Here is a 26,290-nt window from a genome sequence, read left to right as displayed (position 1 = left end):
ATAATAATGAAGGCTCCTCCACTTATTATGATAAAAATATATATAATCTGTGTATATGATCTCTTTTAATTCCACGTCTGAAAAAGACGTCATTTATTTCCGAAAGTAGTGCTCATCAGTAGACTGTATAAAACACAACGCTGCAGATTCCAGGCATCCTCAATTAATTGCGTCTTGTTTTCTTGTAATCTTATGTTGCGTTTTACAGACTAGTAGTCGTAGCAATCGCTGTCTCTCACTCCAATGTTCAGCATTACTTTTTCTATTCCGTTATGCTTCTTGAAAATTGGAAATGTTCAGAATATGGATGCAGATTTCTTGTAATACTCGCCAATATTTTGCGTCTACGCGTGCATATCCCGAAAACTCCAGCACGCGCAGTTCCTAAAGTAGATAAAATCGAATTCCACCCTGAATGTATCACCTCATAACCATTCCTTTCTCGTCCGCGCTTCTGACTCATCTACCACTCCGACACAATCAACGCGCCGCTTTCAGCACTACTGAGCGATACATCACCGTGCAATTTTCCCTCATGCTGTAAGGGGAGAAAACGTGTTGGCCACGCCCTCTTCTGTTATGATAGGCGAAACACAAGCACAGTCCTTTCCATTTCCTTCTATAATTGGCCAGAGGTACTGCCACTCTTTTGTTCTTATGGGCCACGCCTCTTTGCTTGAACTCAATGGGGAGGCTTGTCCTGGACTCACGGCGGGCGGCGCTCAGCTGCAGCGGCTCGCAGTTCCTATGGTTGCAGAGGCGCCGAGCGAGCACCGCTGTCGCATCCATCGGGTGACAATGCCCGAGTCCCATACCCAGGCTGCGCACCCAGCGACTGGTGTGCTGGGGAGCTAGAGGAACGTCCCGTATGCTCTGATGCGTTTCATTGTGTAGGTGCCCGCGCGCTCTTGAGGGAAGATGTTGAGTCGACTGATGAGCGGCAGCATCAGGAACCTGGAGCGTGAATACAGCTGCACCGTCCGACTGCTGGACGACACGGAATACACCTGCACGATTCAGGTCAGTGCGAGGCACGGTATTCCCTCCGAAGTAGTAAGAGTAACTTTTATAGACAGGCTGCGGAATGGTGGCTGAGGCTGGCCGCATTACGGCGGTGGTGCCAGCGGCGCGTGCCACTGAAGGGGAGGGGGTTATTGAAGCCAAATAATACGAACACGCAGGGTTCTAGGAATAATAACAATGGCGAGTGGAACCGGGGGTGGTGGCTCGGAATTGAACTTGACACCTGGTCACGGTTCACACTGTAGCGGGACACCGGCTATTGTAGCCGTGGCGAGACGTGCTCCGCTGGTTTGCGTAGACCGGACGGACACTGAGCGTCTGGCATAGTGAGTGTCCTTCACGACTCCTCGCCGTTGTACCCCACATCAGAGACGGTATTGTTTCAGACAAGTACGATTGTCAACAGGGGCTGCAGGACAATGGACGAGCTCGCGACGCTCTCTGGTAATCATAAGCACAAAGCAGCACGCTGCTCTGGCACAGCAATCACTATGAAGATGATGCGATTACGAACAAAGAGAACTTCCTTGGGATGCTCGCCAGTGTGAGCAAACTCCAAACCGCATACAGTAAACGGGTCTAGCCTACAGAGGCAGATATCGTGTGATTGACTCCTCTTATCGATTTCTGGTGGCTCTTATGCATCACTCTGCAAGTTTGGAGACGTAGCACCCTGTCTGATTTTCCAAATAGTAACTCTTCATTGCAGCTTCATGAATACCACCCCGACAAAGAAACCGATGATTAGTGATGAGCAGACACAGAAAACGGGGGACAGGATAAGCCGAATGCCGACCACATTGCTAAACGCAAGGATAATCTGAAATCGGACTCTAGTGCTGACCACGGAACAATTTATGGATGCTAGGTCATCATTTTAATTACATTATAATGCACCAACAATACATCAGAAAATTAGACTGGAATGCCGTTTGTGATCAGCTGTTTTTATTTGAATACCTTAAATTGGAAGAAAAAATGATTCAGCGTTTAGAAGAATAACACAGCCTGTTATCTGGTGTTTTTCTAAACATTCAAGTTAAGTTATGCTGTACTATGTTCATTCATTCATTTTCATTTTATTTGTAGCTGATCAGAGCCAATTTTGGCAGCACTGAACACTAGGCAGAAGTCAACCCTGGACAACACATCAGTCCATCACAAGTCAGACACTCTACACTCAGGGAGTCTCCAGTGACTGATTAAATAGTATGTCACTAATTATAAATGATTTAACCTTAAAATCTAAGTGAAATGCTACATTTTCATGCCAACCAACTAGTAAATATAATATTTCATTATTCATGCAGTGCCTTCCTTGCCAGTGCACTCAGTGAGTTTCATGGAGAAATATTCCTGGACTGAATGGCAGTCTTTTGCTGATTCACAGCTTTAGAATAGGATATAAAGTTTAAATGTCACCCACACTCTACTAAGCTAGTTTTTACCTTGACAGTATTTGTTTAAACTATTGTCTTGTGCCGACACACACACCAAGGCCGTACTAGACTAGACTGAATGCAAGTCAGTTGCAGGTGTGCTTCTTTTGGGACTCAGTGTGTTATCATGCACAGTGTTTTCTGCAAAATAAGTGAAAATTAAATGCAAATAATAACGTGTCATGAATAATTTGCTTTCACCAGAGAAAAATATTTTCTGGAATCTCATAGTGTAATTCTCTTGTTTAGAAAGGACAATTAACTGAAGATGATAGCTTCCAAAAAGCTCCATTAATCGTGTATAGTTTTTTGCACAGCAGACACACTGGGTGTAACTAATTCATGCCAATGGTATTCACTGCCTCATGTTGCTTGGACCCTGGTTCAGTTCTGGACTCAAGTGTGCCAATGTTGTAGATTTTTACAAGCTCTTTCTCTGTGTTTTTCTGATTTGATTTTGCATCCATCTAAGAACTCCACATGATGTTAAGTGAAGAACTGTCCTGGTGTGAATGAGTGGGCTCGTGAGTGTACTCTGTGATGGACGGCCCTTTAGTTTAGGTTTTCTCCTGCCTTGTGCCTGCTGTTGCTAGACTGGGCTTGATCATCTTACAGTCAAACTCAGGAAACGGACAAATGAAAAATGCAGCTCTTCACAAACCAAATTATGGCTCAGACACATTTTCTTTTTCCAAATATAAATTAATTCACTGTGGGGGGCAGCCCAGTATTAAAATCAGTGTAGCAAGTTAATTACATCTGAGCACGCTGTGTTCCTAATTTTATTGGAAAATAAAATATATGAGGAAGCATGTAATGCTGAAGTGCAGTACGGTAGTTAAGTCCGCTTGGAAGCAATGTTCACGTAATAAATGTTTTGTTATTTAATTAAATGTATTTTCACATAGTTTGAAAAGTCAGTTTGAATTTTTCCTGATTATACTGAATCACAAAAAAAGAATTCAATTTTGGACAGAATTTTTAATGCAACTTTGCAGAAAATTAGCCTTACAAATGTGCAAGGTTGTCTGTGCAGTAATGACCAAAGAACAACACTTTAATCGCAATGAGTGGAAGTAATGAGAAAATGTTATTAATAATGAGTTTTGAGAAGCACTTTGAAAATACAAGAATGAGTGGGCAACGAGATGTAAAATGGATTAGTAAGTGAAAGATCTCTGCACAACTGATTGCCCAAGAAAAACTAATGACCATTAGATTCTAACCGTAAGATGCTCAAGTCATTGTCTGAGTCAAAACAGATTAATTAGCAGGCAGCAGTATCTTATACAAAGGTGGTTAGTGAGCAAGAGTTTTCTGCTTTCAATGGAATACCCAGGCGGTAGATCATTTATGAGAGCCAAAGATCTTTTAAAATGTTAAGAAAAGGCAATTTATAAATAAGCATAACAATGAACGTAGCGGAAACCAGAAATGTAGATGGCGGAAGTCTTAATGCTAAATTACTGGCCAGCTGTTTGTGCTCATATTTTTCTTTTTGTGTGGTTGTACATAAAAGTTAGTAGGTTTCCATTGGTGTGCAATAAAATAATCACATGACATAACTGATGTCATTAAAATTATGAAAGGAATTATTTCAATGGATCCAGGCTGTTACTTTAAAATTAGTGATACAAGAACACAGGGACACAGGAAACTTATTCAAGGTAAATTTTGCAGAAACCTTAGAAAGTTTCCATTGACACACATGGACACGTGGAATAAATTAGCAAGTAACGTGGTGGAGGGAATGGATTAAGGAACCTCCAAAACATGACTTGATTTTATTTTGGAGAAATTAGATGGATGATCTTTGTTGGGCCGAATGGCCAGCCATGTTTTTCTAATGTCTTTAATGTTCTGCCTACACTCTATTCCTACTTTTTTACCTTTAGCATTGATTTCAGAAAATATACCCCTGAATAAATTGTAATGATTAAATTACACATTTATATAAAATAGTGCTTTTTTTACTGTGCAGGTAAATATTTACAATATGGTGTGTTTAATAGTAACATTTAGTAAGTTGTGCATATTAAGATGACTGATGTGTCCTTGATTGATTTTGCCAAATGTTTAGATGTACCATAAAAACTTACAAGTAAGCGTTCTGCTGATTGGTTGGTGTTGCATACAAGAAGGTATGAGCTCTGCACTATGTCAAGGCAAGTATTCTGTGGAGAAGAAACTCAAATCTGATGTGACTGGCCTTCTTGTCTAACCATCAAATGGGGGTCCCTTGCGTTTTCAGGAGTAGATCCAAGCCTTGATTTTCTAGCCCAATTAGTCAGTCAGAGAAATATGACAGAATCGCGCTTAAGGTGACAACCGGTCCTGGATGGGTCTCTTGTTCATCACAGGGCACACTCATGTATTCCCATACTCATTCATGCAAGGCCATTTTAGAGTTGATAATAAATCTAGCTCTAAACTTTGAGATGTTGTGGTTAAACCAGAGTAGTGGACGGAAAGTGGAAACTTTATGTAAGGAGAGTACCAGCTAAGAATTCAACCGAGGACACTGTGGAGTACTAAACGCTTCTCCACCATGCTGCCCCCATTTTGACATTTACATTTATTTATTTAGCTGATACTTCTGTCCAAAGCAAATCTCAGGTGTATATAGTACATTTTTTTCCTTATCTCTAAAGATAAGCACAGACAGGTGACTTGACTTGCTTATGGTCCTATAGTGAAACAGTGGTGTGTTAAACTTACAACATATTAAATTATAGACTACCGTTTCACCTGCTAGGCCCTACTATCCAAAGCCTGACCCTTCTTTCTAGTAATGCAATGATTTTGTTCTGGTGACTACTAGTTCAGTTCCAGTCCAGTGTGATCAAATAGGTCCTAAACCTTTACCAAGGTAGAATTGTCCCCCTTCAAAGCTCCTGTACTCATATTACACATTGTTGTCCTTTCAAGAGGGTCCCACAAATTTGCACATTGGCAAAATCATGCATGTCATAGTGAGAAAAATCTGTTGTCAAGACATGTCACCATTTATTTGCTAGCAAGTCTCCTGATGGACTTAGGTCATGTAGACGTGTTCCACGACACTGTGATCATCAAGCATTAGCAGTCAAACATTGATTTTACTTTGTGAAAATTATTGCTTTCCTAGCTTTGAGACAGGGCCTGTACTGATGTTTTCAGGAAAAAAGCAGGCTTTGAACAGGAATCAAGATGTTATGAAGACTCTTCAGGTAGCATATTGGAAACTCAATAAACAATGAAATAATTGCAGGTTTTGAAATACAAGTTATAATAATAGCACATGTCATGTTTTAATAAAGTACAACCTTATGCTGAACATGTCTGGAATGCAGTTGTTAGATATAAAATGGGAATGAATCTGAAACATTCCCTATGGATTTTGCTTAACAAATAACATTTAAGATGCCCCTTATAAAACCACTTGAACTTGAATTTGACATGACTCTGCCTCAGGAAGTCCCTGCCAAAATGTTTGCGTTCCTTGTGAGGTACTTCAATAAGCTGACTTGAAGGCTAAAGAGACACTCAGGGTTACTGCAGTCCTGGTGACATCATCAACGCATCAAAACTGAATTTCTGAGGGGATAAAGACTGTGCAGCAGTACTGCTGCTTTAACCCCACATGAACAGACAGAAAAACTGTGTTTTTTTTCAAATGTTGAATGAAAAGTGGCAAAAGTGCATTGGCCCGCCGTGTGGTACCATGGATTTCAGTTTAACTTTTTCTTTTCCCCTGACGTTTGATTGGTTCCAGGTAATTATTCTTTAAGGAATCAATTAGAATATTCCACTGCAAGAGAGCTCCTTTGCTCTTTTACAGAGGCCTCAGCTTCTTCCTTTCATAAAAGGTTTTTGATCAGCAGAATTAGTGAACCGTTCACCTGTGAAGAAGGAATATGAACAAATGTACCTTTTGTCCATTTATTTCAGGCTGCAAGTTGGGTTTCATTTGCTTCGCTCATCCTTGCTCACAGTCACTTAGTCGGCCCTGACTCTTATGACTGTCTGTACAGATCAGTTAACCTGGCCCAGAGGATTGACTAACGATACAAAGACCAAAATAAAGAAGTGTGCCCAAACCATTTAGCAGATTGCATGGTAACCACTGTGGAGTAAAGAGCAGAATGAGCTTCTAAAACTGTGGTTTTATTTTTCTTTTCTTCATTATGTAAAGCACTTTGAGCTACTTTTTGTATGAAAATGTGCTATATAAATAAATGTTGTTGTTGTTGTGTACTGGGAGTCGGCTTCGATGCCACATGACATGGTCTTTGGCTACTGATTTTATCAGAAAGGCTGTTATTTTTACTCACGCTCAATTATGGGAGGCACTCTCAATTCCCTTGAAGTACTGTAGTAGTGATGGAGCGAATTAAAACAAAACTGAGTGTCATTATGAACAATGCTGCACATCTTCTCTCTGACACACTGACACTGAGGACTTTCAGCCAGAGAATTATTCAGCAGAAGTGTGTCAGGAGACGCTATGGAGGACCCCTTTACACCAACAGGAATATGCATGTATAATGCCTCACTGGGACCGGGGACAGCCAAGTCAGAAGTTTTCTTACTTTTGTTTTAGTCATTCTGGTGTGTGTTTAGACAATATCTATCTATCTATCTATCTATCTATCTATCTATCTATCTATCTATCTATCTAATGCTCTATCATCTATCTATCTATCTGTCTCTTCAGATCTATCTATCTATCTATCTATCTCTTCATATCTATCTATCTATCTATCTATCTATCTATCTATCTATCTATCTATCTATCTATCTATCTATCTATCTATCTATCTATCCTAAATCACCTTTAATGGACACCTCTTGCTAGGTTCTTTCTGTCAAGAAGCCAACATATACATATTGGCTTCCTTGCCTCAAGACCACACTGTCATAATACATGTTAATTTTATAGATTTTTATCATTTGGGATTCTTTTTTCTTCATTTTATTACATATGTGTCACATCGACTCACATGACTACAATTTCTCATTTTTGAAGCCACTCTGTTAAGTATGACCGCGGCATCAGTCAAAAAATCTCTTGATCTATCTGATTCCTGGGTAATGATTCTAACGCAGATCGTGATTTTTTTGTGGATTGTGCATATTCTAATCATCTCTGAGTGGGATCTTCCCCGGCTATTCTTGTTTTCTCTCCCATCTCAAAGAAGTTTGATTTAAATTCAGTAGTGACTCTTGGTTGGCTTGTTGTGAGTGAATGAGTATGATTGTGCTTTTTCATAGGCTGGCACCTTATACAGGAGTGGATCTTGCTTTGTGCATGAAAACGAATGGGGGGATGGATGAATGGATGGAATAATTATTAGTGACTTTGGGGTATTTGAATTGTAGCTGAGGGAGCTGGAGTCATTCTGCTGGTTGTTGCATTCAGTTTTACTACTTAATTGTAAAAGTTTAAAATATTTATTGGAGAACACAAAGAATCTTGAGCCTGGTCTCTGTCTGTGTGGAGTTTTCATGTCTGCACGATAACTATGAATGTTTTCTTCTGAATACAATTGTTTATTCTCATATACTGTATCAGCCTAGATTTATATTTTAAATTAATTGGTAGCTGAAAAATCTTCTGCATTTGAGTGTGGGTTTGTGTATGAGTGGGCCCATTGATGGACTGGCATGCCATCCCAGGTTGGTTCTAGTTTTGTGCCAAGTGCTGACAGAATAGACTCCAGCATTATTATTATTATTACAAACTCTTCTTCTATGTGTATTTGTACCTTTACATATGTGGGAATTTCAGAGTTCCCGTTAATTCATTTTGTAACCAGACTGACGACTGGCATATTTTATGCATTGTAATAAAAATGTCCGTATTCCATTAAACATTTCACCTGTGGTCATCACTTTGCTCTTACATTAACACTAAAGCTGCTAATAAAGGAGCCACCTTGTGCCAAGATAGATGTGCCATACCTAATGATTTTTATTTATGATTCCTGACTCAATAATGGGATGGATGGATTATTTCAAACTATTACCTACTTATTTGGATGGCATGGATCAGTGGTGGTTAGCATTGCTGCCTCACAGTTCTTGGGCTCAGATCTCAGCTCAGTGTGGATAAATTTCAGAAAATAAATGTTTTAAGTAACCTTGATATTTTATATCTTTTGTATATGTTTTTGTCGATAAATTTTAAACATTGCAGTTAGTCTCTTACCAATATTTTAATTCTTATTTTTGATTCCTTTTGTGCACCCCTCAGAGGTTTATTGTAATAAATGAAACCATTATTTTATTTTGTTTCACACTTTTTTCTGTCACTTCACTTCCAAGTAGCTCAGGCTTTAGGAGGCAGCATGTTTGTGTTTGTACACTTTAGGTGATTCAATCAACACTAATTTTTCAATTTCAGGTTTATTTTCATATGCATGTATTACAATGACATTTTTACTTGCTTATCTCCCACAGACTAGTGACGATAGTGCAGTACCATCAGCAGACAAAAAATTTGTAGGCGATTTGTTAATGCTATCCAAAAATAAATCAAACTTCTCTTCCTGTTACAAAATTTGTCGTGGCAGTGTAGTTCAAAAAACACTACATTCATCCGATTCGTCAATTTAGTATGTAAAATTCAAAGCAGACACCCTAATGTATGTATTTATACTGTATAATTCATTGAAAAATCTTTCCAGGAGTTACACATGTATCTCTTCTTCTGTTTTCAAAAATGCATATTTCTGGTGGGTGGCATAGTGGTGCAGTGGTAGCACTGATTTGTCACTGTAGGGAGACTGAGGAGACTAGGGTGTGCACCCCAGAAGTTGTATGTTCTGCCCATGTCTGTGCGGGTTTCCTTTGGGTGCTCTGGTTTCCTGCCACTGTCCAAAGACATGCAGTTAAGGTGAAGTGTCTCTGGTGAGTGTGGGTGTTCCCTATGATGGGCTGGCACCCTTTTTATGGTTTGTTCCTGTTTTGCGCCCGATGCCCAATGGGTCAGGCCCCTGCAAACCTCGTCTAGATTAAGCAGGTTAGAAATGACGTATTCATGGCCAGGGTGACTGGGGCAATAGCCATGTTGTAGGAAAAAACACACCTAGAGAACTGATCTTAGAGAATCAAGACACCCAAATGTCACGTCAAGTTAGAGTCCACACAGTCACCTAGTGGCGTGTCTTTAAATTTAAACTGGAATTAGCAGGGGACACTGCTTTAAATATGACTGAAGGCAGACAACGTCTAAAAATAGGAATATTAAGAAGAGCACGAGGTGTGCTGGGTGACCACCACTACACCCCAGTCACACATGCATTTTCATTTTGTAATTTGCAATTTATGGATCAGCTGAGTTGGACTTTTCAGGCATTTACCTGAGAGGGCGCAAAATGACTTGGCACTGTTGATTTTGTTAATAAGAAGAGCTTCATTTCCATTTTTATTCAAATTTGATATTAAAATTCCAATTTCTTTTTAAATATTTGTGCCCAAATGAGAAATTATGTTAGCTTTTTAAATAAATTTTGTCCTTGACTTTCCTTCATTTGCAATATATCTAATTTAAACTTTTCTGTATACTGTGCTCATGTCGGCATATGGTGCAAGAGCTGTCCTCTCCAGAAGGGGCTTTGTATAATTTCTACCTAGTGGGGCCCAGTAACAGTTCTTACTTGCTTAAACAGTGTAGTAATATGACATTACACCCTGGCGGCTCTCAGTGAGGTTAGCAGATTGCAAATTAAAAAGAAACGCAGAGTCGTAACTTGAGTGAGGGGCTATGCACATTGGTTCTCCACGGTCTGTAGTGTGTTTCAAGTGGAATTTGAGCCTTTGGTTAAGGGGTAATTGGCACAGACGTTCAGATGCTGTTATCTTGCAGACTCACATGAAGCATGAAGCTCGGAGTCAGCGGCACATTCTCACTTTTCACTCCAGCTTCCAACTTATGGCTTCACCAGAGTCAAAGTTTGGAACATGCTTTCTCCTTTTCCGCTGTTAGAACCAAGCACCGGAGACACCTTTGCAAAATAATAATGATAATATTAGTAATCATACATTTTATCTATATAGTGCCTTTCCCATGCTTAAAGTGCTTCACAGAAATTCAGAAAAAAGACCAGGGCATATACAGCATTGGATACAAATAAAAACTGCATAAAATACAACATAAAAATAAATGCAGGATATACAGAGCATTGAAACAAGGAAACAATAAGAATGAAATGTAAAAATATGAATACAACAAGAAAACCCTGAACAAATAACATCATTTGTGGTACAAACACAAATCTTCCTGGGCATCTGGACAAAGAAAATAAGTGGAAAGAAGGGTCAGAGTGTCAGAGTAAGTTACACGTCTTCCTCAACAAATGAATTTTAAGTCATGTTTTAAAAGAATAAATTGAGTCAGCTGATCTCGTTAATTTTGGAAGGTCATTCCAAAGTCTGGATGCTGTAGATCTGAAGGCTCTGTCAGCCTTAGAGCACGGGTTGGTTTGGGGCACAACAAGAGTTAGTGAACCTTAGTGGGCACAGGAACATAGAGTTGGAGGAGGGTGCTGATGTAGTCCGGTGCAAAGCCTTTTAAAGCTTTACAGGTTAGTAACAGAATTTTATACTGTAAGACACATGGAGCTAGTGATGACGGAGCAGGATGGGTGTGATGGGCCTGCTGTTTTGTGTCTAGGTAAGGACTCTTGCACCAGAGTTTTGAACCAACTAAAACTATGATAACAGATTAGAGGGGTCACCTGCCAGTATGGAGTTACAGTAGTTGATGCAGGATGTGAAAAAAACTTGGGCAAGTTTCTCAGCATTAGAAAATGAAGGGAGTGAGTGAACACAATTTATGTTACGGAGGTGGAAGTAAGAAAGATTCTTAATGTGATGGATGTGGGTAGAGTTATAAAGGGAGGAATCAGAAATGACACCAGGATTCCATAAAAGTCTGATAAACAAGAGGAGACCATTCAGTCCATCAAACTTGTTTGGTTGACTAACAGCTAAGATGTCCCAAAATCATATAGATAGATAGATAGATAGATAGATAGATAGATAGATAGATAGATAGATAGATAGATAGATAGATAGATAGATAGATAGATAGATAGATAATGCTTGATTTGTCTGCAAGGGGAAATTCAGACTTTACCGAAGCTAAAGAAAAATATAAATATTGTAACGTAATGACATTCCCAACACACTTGAGCTTGGATAAGAGAGCTGTTGCCATGTAATTACAGGCTTGTAGGGTGGGAGTAAGATGACTCAGTCTGTGGTCAGATGTGCCCTCTGTCACAAAAGGACAAATTACCTTACCTGTATGATGAGGTCTCTTTTCATTTACCTAGCAGAATATGACTGACTGCCATTTTTTTAAAATCATTATGAGACTCTGTTTCAGTATTGTCAAGTAATTTGTAGTATTACTAGGGGGCTTTGCCCCCTGCTTGCTTTGCTTGCCAACCCCCACGGCCTACGCTACGCACCAGCCACTTTGCGTCTCTTCCACTCGCGTATGTGGATTTCACTTTCACTAAACAACAAGTCTTTTAATTCTTGCAGATAGGCCTCTTCATTGGGAAGAAACACTACTTTTCACTGATGGCAACACAAATTAGACGATCTGCAAGTCTCCAACTTCAAGTTTAATTTTGAACAATATATTTGATCTCTTTTCGCTGTTCTGTTATTTCACCGAGTAATAATTTCTGTTTGTGCTAATGTGATCTTTAGTATAATTTTTTTGAGACTTTGGAATTTTAGTACTTTCATTATCTCTGACCTGCTCTGCATGTGTATTGTGCCAATGTTTTTGAATTCTTTACGACATTCTACTTTGTCATCTACTCTTCGTCTTTTATTTTCGGCCCTGGGTGTGGTAAAATCTTTTGGCACAAAGTCTCATCTCGTGGGTAGTGAAAGTATCTCTCTGAAAAAGTCACATCCCGTCCCAAGCTAAAAAGTCTCATCATGTCCCAGGATTTTTTTATTATAATAGAGAGATTTGGCTATTTTTTGTTTTACTCCATGCCTGATTCACGTCAATGACTTTTTGATCCATGATCACAATTTGTGTTTAGTTAATTTCACCCATTTCATATTGCATAGTTGATTTAATTTATTTTTGTCTTTATTTAGGTTCACTACTGTTATACTAGCAATATCTCTTTGTCTTTATAGGAGTTGCTTCACTTTTACATTATACTTTTGCTACTTTTGCTATTCCCATAACCTCATCTACTGACCAACTGTTTTTTATGTAGCACATTTCTATAGTGAATGCTTCTACAATTCATTTTTTTTGTGCAAATGTCTACGTGCGTTTTTCACAATTGGAGTCCAAGCTGACCAAGTGACTTCCTCGTGGGGCACACAGAGTCAGGAGTGAGAATCAAATCCAGTAACACTGGAGTTTAATAGTTTATGGCCTTTGCAATTTCTTCTTCTTACCAGTTAGCCTTATTAATAACTGTGTCAATTGTAGCAGGACAGCAATATGAAATATGTGAGAGGAGAACAAACTGTGTACAAAACAGTGATGCTGATAAACTGGACAGATCACTTTATAAGGATGCAACATGATGTGTTTTGTTTTTGGTGAGAGGCAAAGGGCTGACTGGGCTGTTAGCCTTAATGGAAAAGCATCCACATCCCCAGATCAGTACGAATAGGGTGTTAAGAGAGCACTGAGTGGTGATGCTGTACACTAATGTCCGGCTTTCGGAGATAAAAGCAAAATGTGGGGTTCTGACTTTCTTTTTAGTTCACAAATGTTGACATCTTTTTTTCCTTCAAGAACTGTTTTTTGTTCGACATATCTAAGGCCTCTGTTAGGTTTCTTTTTGAATCTGAATCGGTGCTGTCTGAGTGAGAGCTCACAGGTGAGCTTTCCAGGTTTGGCTCATTCTTTCCAGCTGTCTCTATAGATAGATAGATCTATACGCGATACTCCTGTGTCTGTGATGTGATACCAGAATAAGCGGGTTTCATAATAGATGGAGGGATACTGTGTTCTGCAAGGGTCAAACCTGTGTTTATGTGATGCATGTCATGGGTTGATGTGCGATAAACTTTTTGTCTTGTGTCTCTCCCTTGACCTCAGGTTGCCAGCATATTTGTATTCCTCTATGTAATGTAGATATTGTGTAATATCTTGTTGTAGCCTATCTGCTGGGTGTATGAGTAACTCAGAGGGCCAGGAAGGTTATTCAAAATAATTTATTAAGTGGTATACCTACATTTTGTCAATTGTCCTAATGGGTTTCTCATTCTAATTCCCTAACCATTCCCTAACCATTTCCTAGATCTTGTGAGATTAAATTGATTAAAAGTCACAGGCATCATTAAAAACTGAAAATCCTAAAATACATACTGTAAGCTGGCAGGGTGAGGTTTACGTTCAAGCCTGTGAAACACTAGAAAATGTACTGTAGCTTAAACCATTGAAGGACAACAAACAGGAGGTGCAGAGCTAATCACGGCCAAATGCCACTGTCCATCTGATAGAACAGATCTGACAGAATGGGAATTTGCTCTGATTTTATTTTGCTGGGAATTAGGCAGGATGAAGAAAGTGGCATGATGGGAACAGAACGCCCAGGAGTTAATAGCCAGATCTGGGTCAAGTTTTCCCTCCCAGATATTTTATTTCCATGGAGTGCTGTAAGCCAGGTCCCTACAGGATTTGTTACATTACATCCCTGAATCTGAATTGTGAAATCCTCCCAGTCACTCCCTACTTTGTCATTGTCTCTAGATAACTCTGGGCAATCAGTGTGAAATTGAGCCACTGTCTAATTGTGGAATGTGTGTGTCTTTGAGGAGAAGGTGTATTTTAGCAGCTCTGGCACAATTAGGCAAACTTTTGGCAGCTGCATTCAAGTAAAAACTGAAACTAGCAGAAACAGGTAACAGCACCTGAAGAAGGGTAATGATAAGAGCTTAAAATAGCTTAAACGTCCATAAAATGGGGTTAATTGCCACATTCTCAATGCATTTTGACGACTGGCATTAATCTGGAAACTCATACAAGGGGTGCAGAGTAGTTGAAGCACCCTATCTTAAAGGAACCTCACAAATGGCTATAGGCAGCCTTGATAACAGATAAGCAAGAAGCGGTCTTCCTCAGAGTGTCAGTCTTGGTATCGTTTCTAAGCTCCACCTAGTGTTTATCAATGTTGAATTCTTCTTTTGTCTTGGAAATTGTATTTGTTTTTGACGTGTGTTTTTAAGTTTAATGACATATCCTGCAGTCTTGTTTGCATTATAAAGGACCTTGTAATTATGTGAATGGTGCAAAATGAACAAAATAAATATTTGTTAATGGAAAAAGGAGATGTGGTATAAGCTAAAGTATTAGAAAAGTTAGAAGAGTAACAGCAAAAGTATTGTAAAATTTATGTCATGAATTCCTTAATAGCAGTATAGCTCAAGGTGTGATGGACAAACCCCAACTGTTTGCCATGGAGAGAGAGTCAATTTACAGAAGCCTATAATGTAGTACTTCCTGCACTGCCATAACCCAGAAAGTCTCATTTTCTTTGGGAAACAGGTTACTCTCACTTCAAAGCTGATTAGCTGCACATTTGACTTCTTTTTTTCAAAAAATCTTTCATATCTTTAGAAGTATCAGCATTAAGTCAATGGAGGTGAGACTGAGCCATGTATTAGACATATTCCAATAGGCATTACAAATTATTCTTTATATGAGCAAGTGTGAGTAGCAAATTATTTAGATGGAACCACATGGGCCCAAGGTGAACCCCTCCTAAAGCCTGTATTTTACAAGATGTCACTAGCCATTTATCTTCTGGCTTCTTAGCAATCAATTAAAGTAAATGTGTGTGGGTGCCTGTCTCTTGCACTGTAAGTCAGAAGCAACTGACCATTGTAGGAGACGGTACAACAAACAACGACACCAGCAGTTTTGGGATTATGTCCATCAAGAATATTCTTAGTGTGATTGTCTGAATTATCTCCCATGGTCTGCAAGTCTTAGGGTGAACTGGAACCCCTTAGTTTAGATGGCCAGATGGTAGTGGATCAGTGCAGGTTGTAACAAGTTGGTGCTCCTCTGTTGCTTCCAGACTAACAATATGTGTGGCAATGCAGGCATATTAAGCAGCCTTGGAGGACATGTTGCATTTGGTGCTTTTGGACTCACTGAACTATTTGTACAGGGTGCGCACAAAGTCTATATACCCCTATCTTTTGGAGCATTTACAGGAATAACCATGACAATTTGGTTCCTGTGGACATCAGCCCAAGTCTTCCCGGTATTTCGAGGTGTGTTTCCGACATCCTGTGTGGTGCTGCCACCTGCTGCCGCTCAAGAAATTGCAACAATGTGGCGGTCGTTCCAAGACGAAGCGATGGGTGACACAAGTGTTTTCATGTTTGGATGCTGACTTGGACAGACGTCAGGAAGCTTGTGATCTGATGCTGCACCAATTTCCAACAAATGCAGAGAAGGAAAAGGTTATGTTCTCTGACGAGTGCGCAATTTATCGCAGCCCCCGCAATCGAAATGTGTTTTTCTGGGCAAAAGAAAATCCACATTTCTTTGAAGAAATTGAGCATAACCCACCACATGTGATGATCTGGGCCGGAATGACAGCACAACATTTGTTTGGCCCTTATTTTTTTGATGTTTCTTTTAACCAAATCATTTACAGTATCTGGAAATGCTGATGGCAGGCTCATCCCGCAACTCAGAAACCAGGGCGTCCTTGACAGTGTTTGGTTTTAACAAGACGGGGCACCTGTCTATTTCGCAATCACCGTGCGTGATCGCCTCAACAAAGTTTTTGGGAATCGTTGGATCGGACGAGGATCAAACAACCCCAATCCCGCTTCTCTTCCGTGGCCTCCAAGAAGCCCTGATTTCACAACTCCAGATAATGCACTGTGGCGGTTTATCAAAGTAGACGTGTGGAAGCGCAGTTATTCATCAAACAATGAACTGAAACATGCAGTTCGCATAGCGTTCCAGAAAGTCACCCTGCAAATGTTGCAGAACATGAGCAGGAGAACCTGGCGGCACATACGGCTATGCAGAGATCATGGAGGCTTCCATACAAATGTTTTGGATACCTAAGAGGTAACCTTTAGCTTTCAAAATCCTCCAAAAGATAGGGGTATATGGACTTTGTGCACACCCTGTATAACTGACAAGCAAATTTGGTGAAGTGTTCTCTGTGTGTTTTAGCAGCAGTATAAAAATCATATGATGTTCCTTGTCCAGTTATCTCTCTTTTATTGCTAGTTTGATCCGTCTCCCAGTAATAGCAGAAGCATAACTGGTAGAAGTTTTGTTACACTGTAGCGGTCAGAAGCCGCTAAGATTCACACCGTCGAGAAAGACGGTGATTTATTTATTTTATATGAGGATTACCAGGGACAACCCCAGCCTTGGCACGACACACACCCACACACACTACAGAGACAAAGAAAACGCACTGGGAACTTAAACGACAAAAAAGTATAATGAAATTAAATTACTAAATGAAAACAATAATACCACCCCTGATCCCTTCGGCGATATTACAATTAACAGATAAACATGACAAACACGCAGTAAAGTCCATGTATGAAATAATAGCGGTGAAGTTATGTCCAGTGATTTGAATGAAGCGAGGGAAATGGAAAAACACAGTCCTACCGGTAGTTGCTGAAGTAAGTTGACAGATGAATGGTTCAGGAGCGCTCCTTCTTCCGTGAAAACCAAATAATCCAGACAACGTCCTCAGTAACAGTAAACAGGTAGACGAATGATTCCAGACCCCAACAAACAACACAATCCAGGACACGAAGATGTAAAGCAGGAAAACGACAGGCAATTCCACAGATAAATACAAGCAGCAAACGACCAAAACAAAACTTTCCTCCTCTTCGTCCCCTGCCCTCCTTTTGAACCCCTCTGGCCACCTTTGCCCCCAACAGCCCTGCAAGGACTGCTGGGAGATGCAGTTCTAACCAATGGTAGCACTGCTACAACACTGTTGACCCTCTCTTATGTTTTACTGTGGCACCTGATATGCAAAGGATGTAGGAAGCCTCAGTTAATGTTTATCAAGTTAACTTTATCACATACTGTATATCACAAAGTTAGTTTAGCTTTACTGGTTACCTACTGTAATGGACTCAAAATAGACACATTTGGTTAATTTGGTCGAACTCTTCTGTGGAATATAAAACTACTGGAGTTTCAGAAATGCTCATAATTCTACATTGAGATGAGTGGAATGACTGAAATTTGACAGAGTGATCATTCTAGCACACTAATAAGGCATATTAAGCAGCCCCATCTGTAGAGTAATTTATTGACTAAGACTATTCAAAGCCTGCAACTCTGCTTATCAACTCTTATCAATTTACAAGCAGGTTGACTGATTATTACTTTAAAGTTAATATGAAACAGTGATTTTATGCAGTAGTGTTGATAGAGTGCAGAAATTTGGTAAGATTGCTGTAGACATTTTAGATTGCAGGACGTGCTCTCGAGCTATCCCTGAATCCAAAAAGAAGAAAAAATGACCAAAGAAACCAAAAATATGTTCTTATTAGAATTAAAGAAAAGGGGAGGAATGCTCAGAAGAGGTAAGTGTAGAAAAAAACTACAAAATGGGATACAATCAAGTTATTGTCTGTCTGGACCTACCTAAGTGGGTCTTGTACCACTGTCTATCCAATGGGATGGCTCTCTTTCTCATCGCCTGTTAGTTGATACCTTGGAAACATCTTCTTTCTAGACTCCAAGTTCAGGTGGGGGCAGCTTAATACTTTTATTATTAGACCACCAATTCCAGAGTCATATCCAGTATGAATTTCAGAAACCTTCTTGCCATATATTTAGAGCTTCTACTGGTGGTCCCAGTTGTTCATGCAGTTCTCAGCTGCAACAAAAATGTAAAGTGCTCGGTACTTCCCAGTAGGGAGCTGGAGTTCATACATACCACTACTTACCTAGGCGCTCACCTCTGACAGATTGAGGGAATTCTAAGGTGGTTCCCTACTGAATGTCTTCCATTTTTATGGTCTAGGAGTAATCACATCCTGGGCCTCCTTTCTATCCACTAGAGGCATTCTATTCTTGATGGCCTGTTCTTCTACAGGCTGTTCTCCCAGGCTGGTTGAACTAGAGGTTGTTACCTGTCCTATCATTACAACCCATGTGGAGAACGTGAGAGTGTGAAAATGTTAGTTGTATGTTCAATGGCAGTGGTGGACAAATTATGGTCATGTTATGCATTTGTTAAAAAGTGTTTTTCGTCTCCTGTCCCTGTTACATTTGTGCTTGCACCCGGAGCATATAGGCCTAAATTAGACTAGGTTTGAAAATGCCTCTTAGAATAGAACAACAACAGGAGATGGAAGGAAATGGAAGGAGAGAAACAGACCATGCAGGAGCCTTTATGCTAAGACCCTAACTGCCGTGTGGTTCATGTACTCTTATTGCAGCGTACTTATACGTGTTGTCAGTTCCTTTACACCTTTTTGTCTCTTTCTAGTATTTATATCCTTGTGATTGATCATGCCTTTGAATTATCTTCTATTGCACTGTTTCTTAACTTGCTTTGCAAACAACTTTGTGATAAAGGTGCTACAGAAGTATTAATTAACTGGACAACTTCCCACTAAACTGTAGTCCCCAAATCTTTAATTTCTATTCTGTATACCATAGCAGCCCATTATATAAGGAATAATAAACTTGCTGACAAATGCCTCTGTCATGTCTTTGCCACCAGGGAGGCATCTTCATCACACTCGGTAAATTGCTAATGGTAAAGGTCTGAAATTTAGGCTGTGTGATGAAAATCAGCATATCAGAACATGAAGTTGATTGCTCCCATGGTAGGCTGGCCATGAAATATTCAAACGACAGTTCCATCCTTCAGCTCGTTTTGTTCACTTTGATTTTCGTAGTAACTCACAGTTAAAAAAATGGGGTGCAGCGCTCATCGTTGTCCTTGGATCTCCTCTCCTGATGGCTTTCCTTGACTACCTCTGCTCCTCTGTGCATACAATGCTATACTCAATCCATCTTGTGACACCAATGGCTTTGTAAAATCCCTTGAGTTACGGCACTCTATGAAAAGTTGTCTAAAATTAAAAAGAGAGATTAATTGAGGACACACCTCATGAGGCAGCACATTTGCTCTCATATTAGATTTGCACTCATCCCAAATGATGATTGTTTCTTCATACAGAAGACACTTTTGTCTGTTACAGTTTTTAATGTGTTTTAGAATAGTTAGTATTCTTCCATTCATTTTCTAAACCAATAGCACAATAAAAACACAAATGTTCTATTTTAAGCAAGCAGGAAAGATGGAACTGGCTACCTTTGATTTTTAAGAAAGAAGGCATCAGAAGGTCTTGTCTGAATCATGGTCTAGTAAATCTGGGTTATATACAAGGTTGTCTGATAGAGTAACCATGACCCAGATTAGCCGTGCAGATGTTCAGAGGCATAAGAACACACAGCCACAACTGATACTTGGATTTATGTCACGTGTTTAATTTTTTACATGCTGAAGAGAGAAAGCAGAATGCGCTCATCACAATCGGAAAGCATGATAGCTTAGAGATTAAGGTACTGGAAAGGAAACCACAAGGTTACCGTTTTAATCCCTGTGTGTCCTTAAATATGAAATTTAACCTGCCAATGCCCCAGTTTCAGAAATATGAAATGAGTTTCTGTATGCCATTGTGATTTAAAAATAAAAAAAACATTAGTTATATATATTTACATGTGAACCTAGCAGAACCTCAAAGCTTCTAAATGTCAGTGAACATTTGGGCAGTATGTGCCTGCTTTAATTCTGTTTCACCTTCACAAATGTCTTGTGATAAAAAGTATAATCATACACTAAAGACCATATAAGCATAATAGATATGGCAAAGTAAAGGCTTTTTTGGTTCATACAAGCATATCTAGTACTGGCTGATTAAGTCTTGATTTACTGTATATGGATGGTGTTGTCTCGTCATAACGGAGCAAAAGAAAAATAAGACCACTGTTATTTGCCAGGGGAAAAATAAAGTGAGGCTGTAAAGAGCACATCATCTCTGTTTCAGGCTGTTCAAAAACTGTAAATCCAAGCCCTTCTTATAAAGGTCAGTGTGTGTTCCCTTTGCACATCTTCATCATTATCGAAGAATCACCAACTGCCATGACCCAGACTTTCATCAGTTTCATCCTATTAGTGCTGCTGCAGTTCCCTGTTTCCTGAATGTGAAACTATAAACATTTGACTTTGCTTCTGTCCTCCAGGTATTTAAAGACCCCTAAAGGATATCAACTTGTTGTCCTTCATTTTCCCTTGTAATGAAGTCCCATTAACCAGAATATTAGCTGTATTGGCCATTTTGACACCTGTTAGTTGAGTCAATATCTCTTCTCTACTGTGGTAAGCAGAGCTGCACATTGGTCACATAAGCGGGTTGTACAGCTTCAGCGTTACCTCCTTTGATTTATATTCATTATTCACTGCTGTGGAGCCTCATCTTAGTATTCTCAATGACCTTCCTACCCTTTTCACTCCTCACAGAACACAATCACGTTAGATTTCTTTTGAGCAATGAAAGTGTGAAAGACCTTTAGACAGATCTTCAAAGCTCAATCTCACAAATAATGTGCTATCTTGATTTGTCATTGTGGGAGCAAAGTCAGTCAAGTCTTACTTCCTCCAGCACTTTGAGGTGGTCAGAAGGCTTCTTTGCCCTAGTGGGCAGGCAAACGGCCAGAAGTAACTCCATCACCTACACCTAAGTAGCGATGCTTTTGAATCCCTCCAGAGTCTTAACTTTGTTTATTAGAACCCACTACATCGCCACAGTTCACATCTACAAAGGGTGCAGGATTGCAGTCTATCATTTGAATGTTCCTCTAAGCTGATTTAAAGTACAGATCATTTTTGTTTCCAGTAATTTAGTTTTGTTTCATGACCTAACCTCTAAGCCAACAGGTGCAGTGCCAGCGAAGTCACCAACAGGCACAGTAAAGCCTCTCATTACTGCTGTAAAGTACAATTCTTAGAGAAGTATATCATTAAGGGAACCTTGGAGTCGTGGTTTTATATACCCATAGCAGGTCGCTCCACCATTATTCCAGACTCCTTTCAAGCTCTAGCACTTTCATTTCATATGAAAACAGTAGGTCTCACATTGCTGGCTTTTCTACTCATTTGCTAGCTGGCTAACAGCCCTCTGCCACATGTCATCTAATTTCTGATGGATTTCAGCTTAAATGAAAGTTTTTTGGCGTGCGTGATATATCGACTTCAGTTTTTTGGTTTTTTTGTCATTTGATTTTGTGGCATCCTTTGTTCCCTTTCCATTAATTCTTAGACATCTGCTTTCTTACATTTTTTGTGATAAGCCATTAGAAGTATTTTAACTTTTTACGTGCTAAACATTTTGTGCTTTCTTCTTGAAGCTGTCTCCTCCTTTCATCCAATACTCATTAGTGCTACAGAGGTCAGCAATCAGACACCATGTATAAAAAGGTCTTAAGGGTGAGCGTTTGACTGGAAACTTCTCCAAAGGAGCACATTATTTTTAGCGGCAAAAGAACACACACCTGTACGGTGTTGGCCAAACTGGACATGCAGGATTATACTTTGTCAGGAATTAAAATAAAATGTTACTGTTTTCATTTTATTTTTATTATTTTTGTTTTTTCGTAATATTAAGTTGCATAGTTATGGTGTCATCAGGTGTTGCTTTTAGAGGCTCTGTTGGTTTGATGCCATTCATCACTAAGAGGCGCAGCATACGAGGGGTATAGGGGCATGTTCACATGGTCCTGATAGCCACCATACATGAAGGAGTGTCACATACTCAAAAATGATCTACATATGGTGAAAATAAAAAAAATGCTTCATCAGCAATTTGTTGTGAACTGGGAGTCCTTAAGCACAAAGTCCCAAACACACTTCCAAAAATGCCCACTAGATGGAGATATCACTGTCAGACACCAGCTAGTAATAATGGTAAACATGAAGTCTTTATAAAATAAAAGATTTATTCTTAACACAGTGCTAAATAACAAAAGCAGGCTGCTTAGAGCACAGAAAGCAATCCAAATCGAATAAGTCCCAATACAGGTTCCAAGTCAAGGTCATAAATGAGCAAACAGGTCGAAAATCCAATAATTCACAAAAAGCACAGGACAAGGCTCAAGAACTCACCAACACCAGAGTCAATTCACAATGAACTGCCAGGAACTCTGAAAGACCCTCTGTATTTATAGGGCGGAGGGCAGCTTGTGTATATTTGTGACCTCCAGGGGATGCACCGCTTCCCAAATCCCTGACATGACAGACACAGACACAAGTGCAGCAACACGCACATTTATTTAGACAGGGAAACGTTTCCCAAATTGTTCCCATCAGCAGCACAGTTCAAAAAACACAATATACGATACAGCCCTTTTCTCTCTTCTCTCTCAGTCTTTCCACCTCCACTCCTCCTTCAACAAGCTTCATCCACCTCCTCCCGACTCCGGTACATCTCTACGAGGCAGCTGTCTCCTTTTTAAGTCGCACCCGGGAGCATTCCAGGTGGCTTGTTTTGGAGTTCTGGAAATACTCCAAGGTGTGGTGGAATCCCAAAGTGGGGGTCTGCAGCTCCCACAACTCCCCATGGTGGCATCCATGGAACCCAACAGGGCTGAACCGACAAATAGTGAATCCCATACAGCCCTGTGGGAATTCGAGGCACCATTGCAACCTAGGGGTGGCTGCCAAGTAGCGGTTTGGGGGAGATTGCGCTTTTCAAAAGCCATCTCCCCCTGTCCTTCCTTTAAGGAGGCGTCCCAGTCTGGTAAAGACGCCGGCCATCCGTCACAACACAGACAAAATCAAAAATAAAGAAAGATGCCCAGAATCCAAAATGAACAGAAGACACATTACCCATGAATTTGAACTCTAGCAGGAGGAGGAACCCTGGCTGAGACATGACACAATTTCATTTAAGGAATAGTTTAGGTTTTCTACTTTTGCTGGTAAAGAGAGTAAAGAAAGTTTTGTTTTGCCCTTTTGTTGTTTCTTTTGTATAATGATTCTTGTTACAGTTTGACTTGTTTAAGCCATGTATCCTGCCCAATGTTATGAAAGAAAAAAATGAATTTTAATCTGTACCTTCACTTGGAATTGATCTAAAATGGCACGCATACAAATAGGCCATACTTCAGTTTAATATATTTTACATAATATTCCAAAATATTACTCCTATAATACTATAATACTCCTGCCTTATTCATTTCAGTTTTGCAGGTCATCAGACCTGGAAAGACATTGGGTATAAAGCACATGCCCACACACACACTCAAACGTGACCAATTTACAATTACCAACTAAACTAAATTTGGATGTGGGAGGAAAGCCAGAGGTCAACTTATGCAGAGATGGTGAGAATGTGCAAACTGTGCAGTAACAGCAATGAGCCATGGCATTCAAACTCAGGACACTAACTACTGTGCCACTGTACCATAGTTGAACTCTTCCTAATTATAAGTAGCTAGATAATGACAATATACACCTCAGCAGTGCAAGCAGTGGTGCAGGTCAGCACACACACTTTTGGATGGAGTTCTAACTGACAAATTCATAGGGACACACATGTCATTGCTGCAGTTACACAGTAATTACATTATAAAGCCGTCCTCATAGTAATTTTACTTGACAGTAAGCTGTGTACCTGCTTCATAATGCTGTCTGAGAAGCACCCATTGTGGTGTATCCCAGCATTCTGTGCAAGTCCCTTCTGTCTCTCCTTTAGCTGCTTGTGAATCAGCATGGGCAAATATAGGAAAAACTGATTTAAGAAATGATGGGGTGGGGGTGGGGGTTGTTTGTGTCCTTTCAAAATGAGGATTAGCTGCATTTTAATCAGCTGAATTTATATTTAGCCATGCATTTATTTACAAAGGCAATGAAGTGCAGCCATCGATCATCTCAATCTGGAACCTGCAGTCCAGGTTGAATAGCATAACATATTTGATGCAATCTGTGGATTTCTTCTATCGTTCTGTTATGCTGCGTCACCTGAACAGTGGGGGGTTAATAGACTTCACACCGAGGAGGCAATTCGCTGTGTTCTTAAGGCGTGTGGATATGGATTTGCTGGCTCAAAAACTTCACTGGTGTGTTGGCGCAATCTTCTGTACTGATCATTATTGCTCTCTGGGGATGCTGCTCAATTAATCATGGAGAGGAGTGAGAGAGAGGGAGAGAGCCTCACCCCTACTTAACTTCCTTTTCATTCATCACCCCCCTTCCCTAAGTGCCCGCCTCCTGTCTGTCATGACTGGATATTAAGAGGCTCCACACATCTACAGATCATTGTCTCAATGCAGTGTGAGGACCGCATGGCGATGATCTCACCCCGCATGGAACGGTGCGACAGGCAGGCTGTCTTTGTTTAAAGCAAACTGCATTACAGGGTAAGGGCCGGAACCTAAGGTGAAACCCTTTTGCAGTACTTGAGCATTGGGAAGGCCTGACTTGAGCTATCCAGAATCTGTTGAGTAAACTGGTGTTAATTAGCAGCCAGTTGCTGTGCAGGGCATTCAGATTGGATTTCCTTAATTCTTTGTCCTACTCTGAGACAGTCTGACTTTATTGGAAGCCTGCGGTCCTTCATCTTCACTGTAGACATTTGCTAGTTGATGGCTTGTCTTGTTTGTGTGCTGTAAAAGATTTCTTGTACTCTTCCCCCATCCTCCCCCCTTCCACTGCCACAGTGACCATGACTTGAGTGGCCCCATTGTTCTGCCAGTGTCCTCAGTACTTTGTCCAGGCTCCCCTCCCCCTATCTATTGGTAGAATTTGATCATTGCCCAATCGAAAAAGGGCTTCCTGTGTCTTGTAAATTGTTCTTGATGCTTGAGTCTAGCAGCTTTTTTCCCAGACTGAGGGTCCTTGACTGTTAGTCTGTTTTCTGCAGTGACATCATCTTTTAAGAGTATTTGCGTGATAAGATGTGTGCCCTTCCACAGTGTGTGGCAGGAATTGTTATGATTAGAAAATGCCACTTTTATCATAAGCTTGATGAAAAGCTCTTTTTTCTGAAAATTCACAGACAGGATTGTTACATGGCTCTGGTAAATTTTCCAGGAATGTGTGCTTGAAGAGCCAGCAAGGTGTCACTTATTAGGTGTCTCTTCATAAAAGCCCTGAGTTATAAAGCCGTACATTCATACAGGCTTTCTATCACTTCAGGGCTTATCTGCATCTCATCTTTGTAGAGCACCAGGCGTCAACAGTAAAATGGAGTGGACACGTCTAATCAGTGATAAAAAACTGGAGTCTCCATGGTTATTGTGAGAGAAAGACCAGGAGATAAAAACACGAAACAGAATCAGCGTCAGTGCCAGAGAGAAGGTCAAAACTAGGAGATCAAAAAATATATATTGAGCAAACAAGCCACTGAGGTGAACCAAAATTCAATTTCACAGTCAAAAAATAGATTAAAAAATTGTAACAAACCTGGGACGTCTCCTACTTGAAAAGAGGAACTAAGAGATTTTTTGACTGATGCCGCGGTCATACTTAACAGAGTGGCTTCAAAAATGAGAAATTGTAGTCATGTGACACATATGTAATAAAATGAAGAAAAAAGAATCCCAAAGGATAAAAATCCATAAAATTAACATGTATTATGACAGTGTGGTCTTGAGGCAAGGAAGCCAATATGTATATGTTGGCTTCTTGACAGAAAGAACCTAGCAAGAGGTGTCCATTAAAGGTGATTTAGGATAGATAGATAGATAGATAGATAGATAGATAGATAGATAGATAGATAGATAGATAGATAGATAGATCTGAAGAGCACAATATAATAGATAGATA

The 26,290-nt window shown here is 40.0% G+C and overlaps 1 protein-coding gene across 1 annotated transcript in view; it reads left to right on the top strand.

Moving 5' to 3' along the window:
• The first annotated feature begins 715 nt into the window (after positions 1 to 715).
• Positions 716 to 26,290, top strand: part of LOC120541461 (FERM domain-containing protein 5) — a 343,369-nt gene continuing 317,794 nt past the window's right edge. The window contains exon 1 of the mRNA XM_039773109.1: positions 716 to 1,020. Coding sequence (XP_039629043.1) covers positions 919 to 1,020 — 102 coding nt within the window. The 5' untranslated portion in view covers positions 716 to 918. The remainder of the gene's footprint in view (positions 1,021 to 26,290) is intronic.

The sequence above is a fragment of the Polypterus senegalus genome, chromosome 12 (assembly GCF_016835505.1).
Source record: "Polypterus senegalus isolate Bchr_013 chromosome 12, ASM1683550v1, whole genome shotgun sequence".
Taxonomy (NCBI): domain Eukaryota; kingdom Metazoa; phylum Chordata; class Cladistia; order Polypteriformes; family Polypteridae; genus Polypterus; species Polypterus senegalus.
The sequence above is the reverse complement of the archived record's forward strand: the minus strand, read 5'-3'. Positions and strand labels throughout refer to the sequence as shown.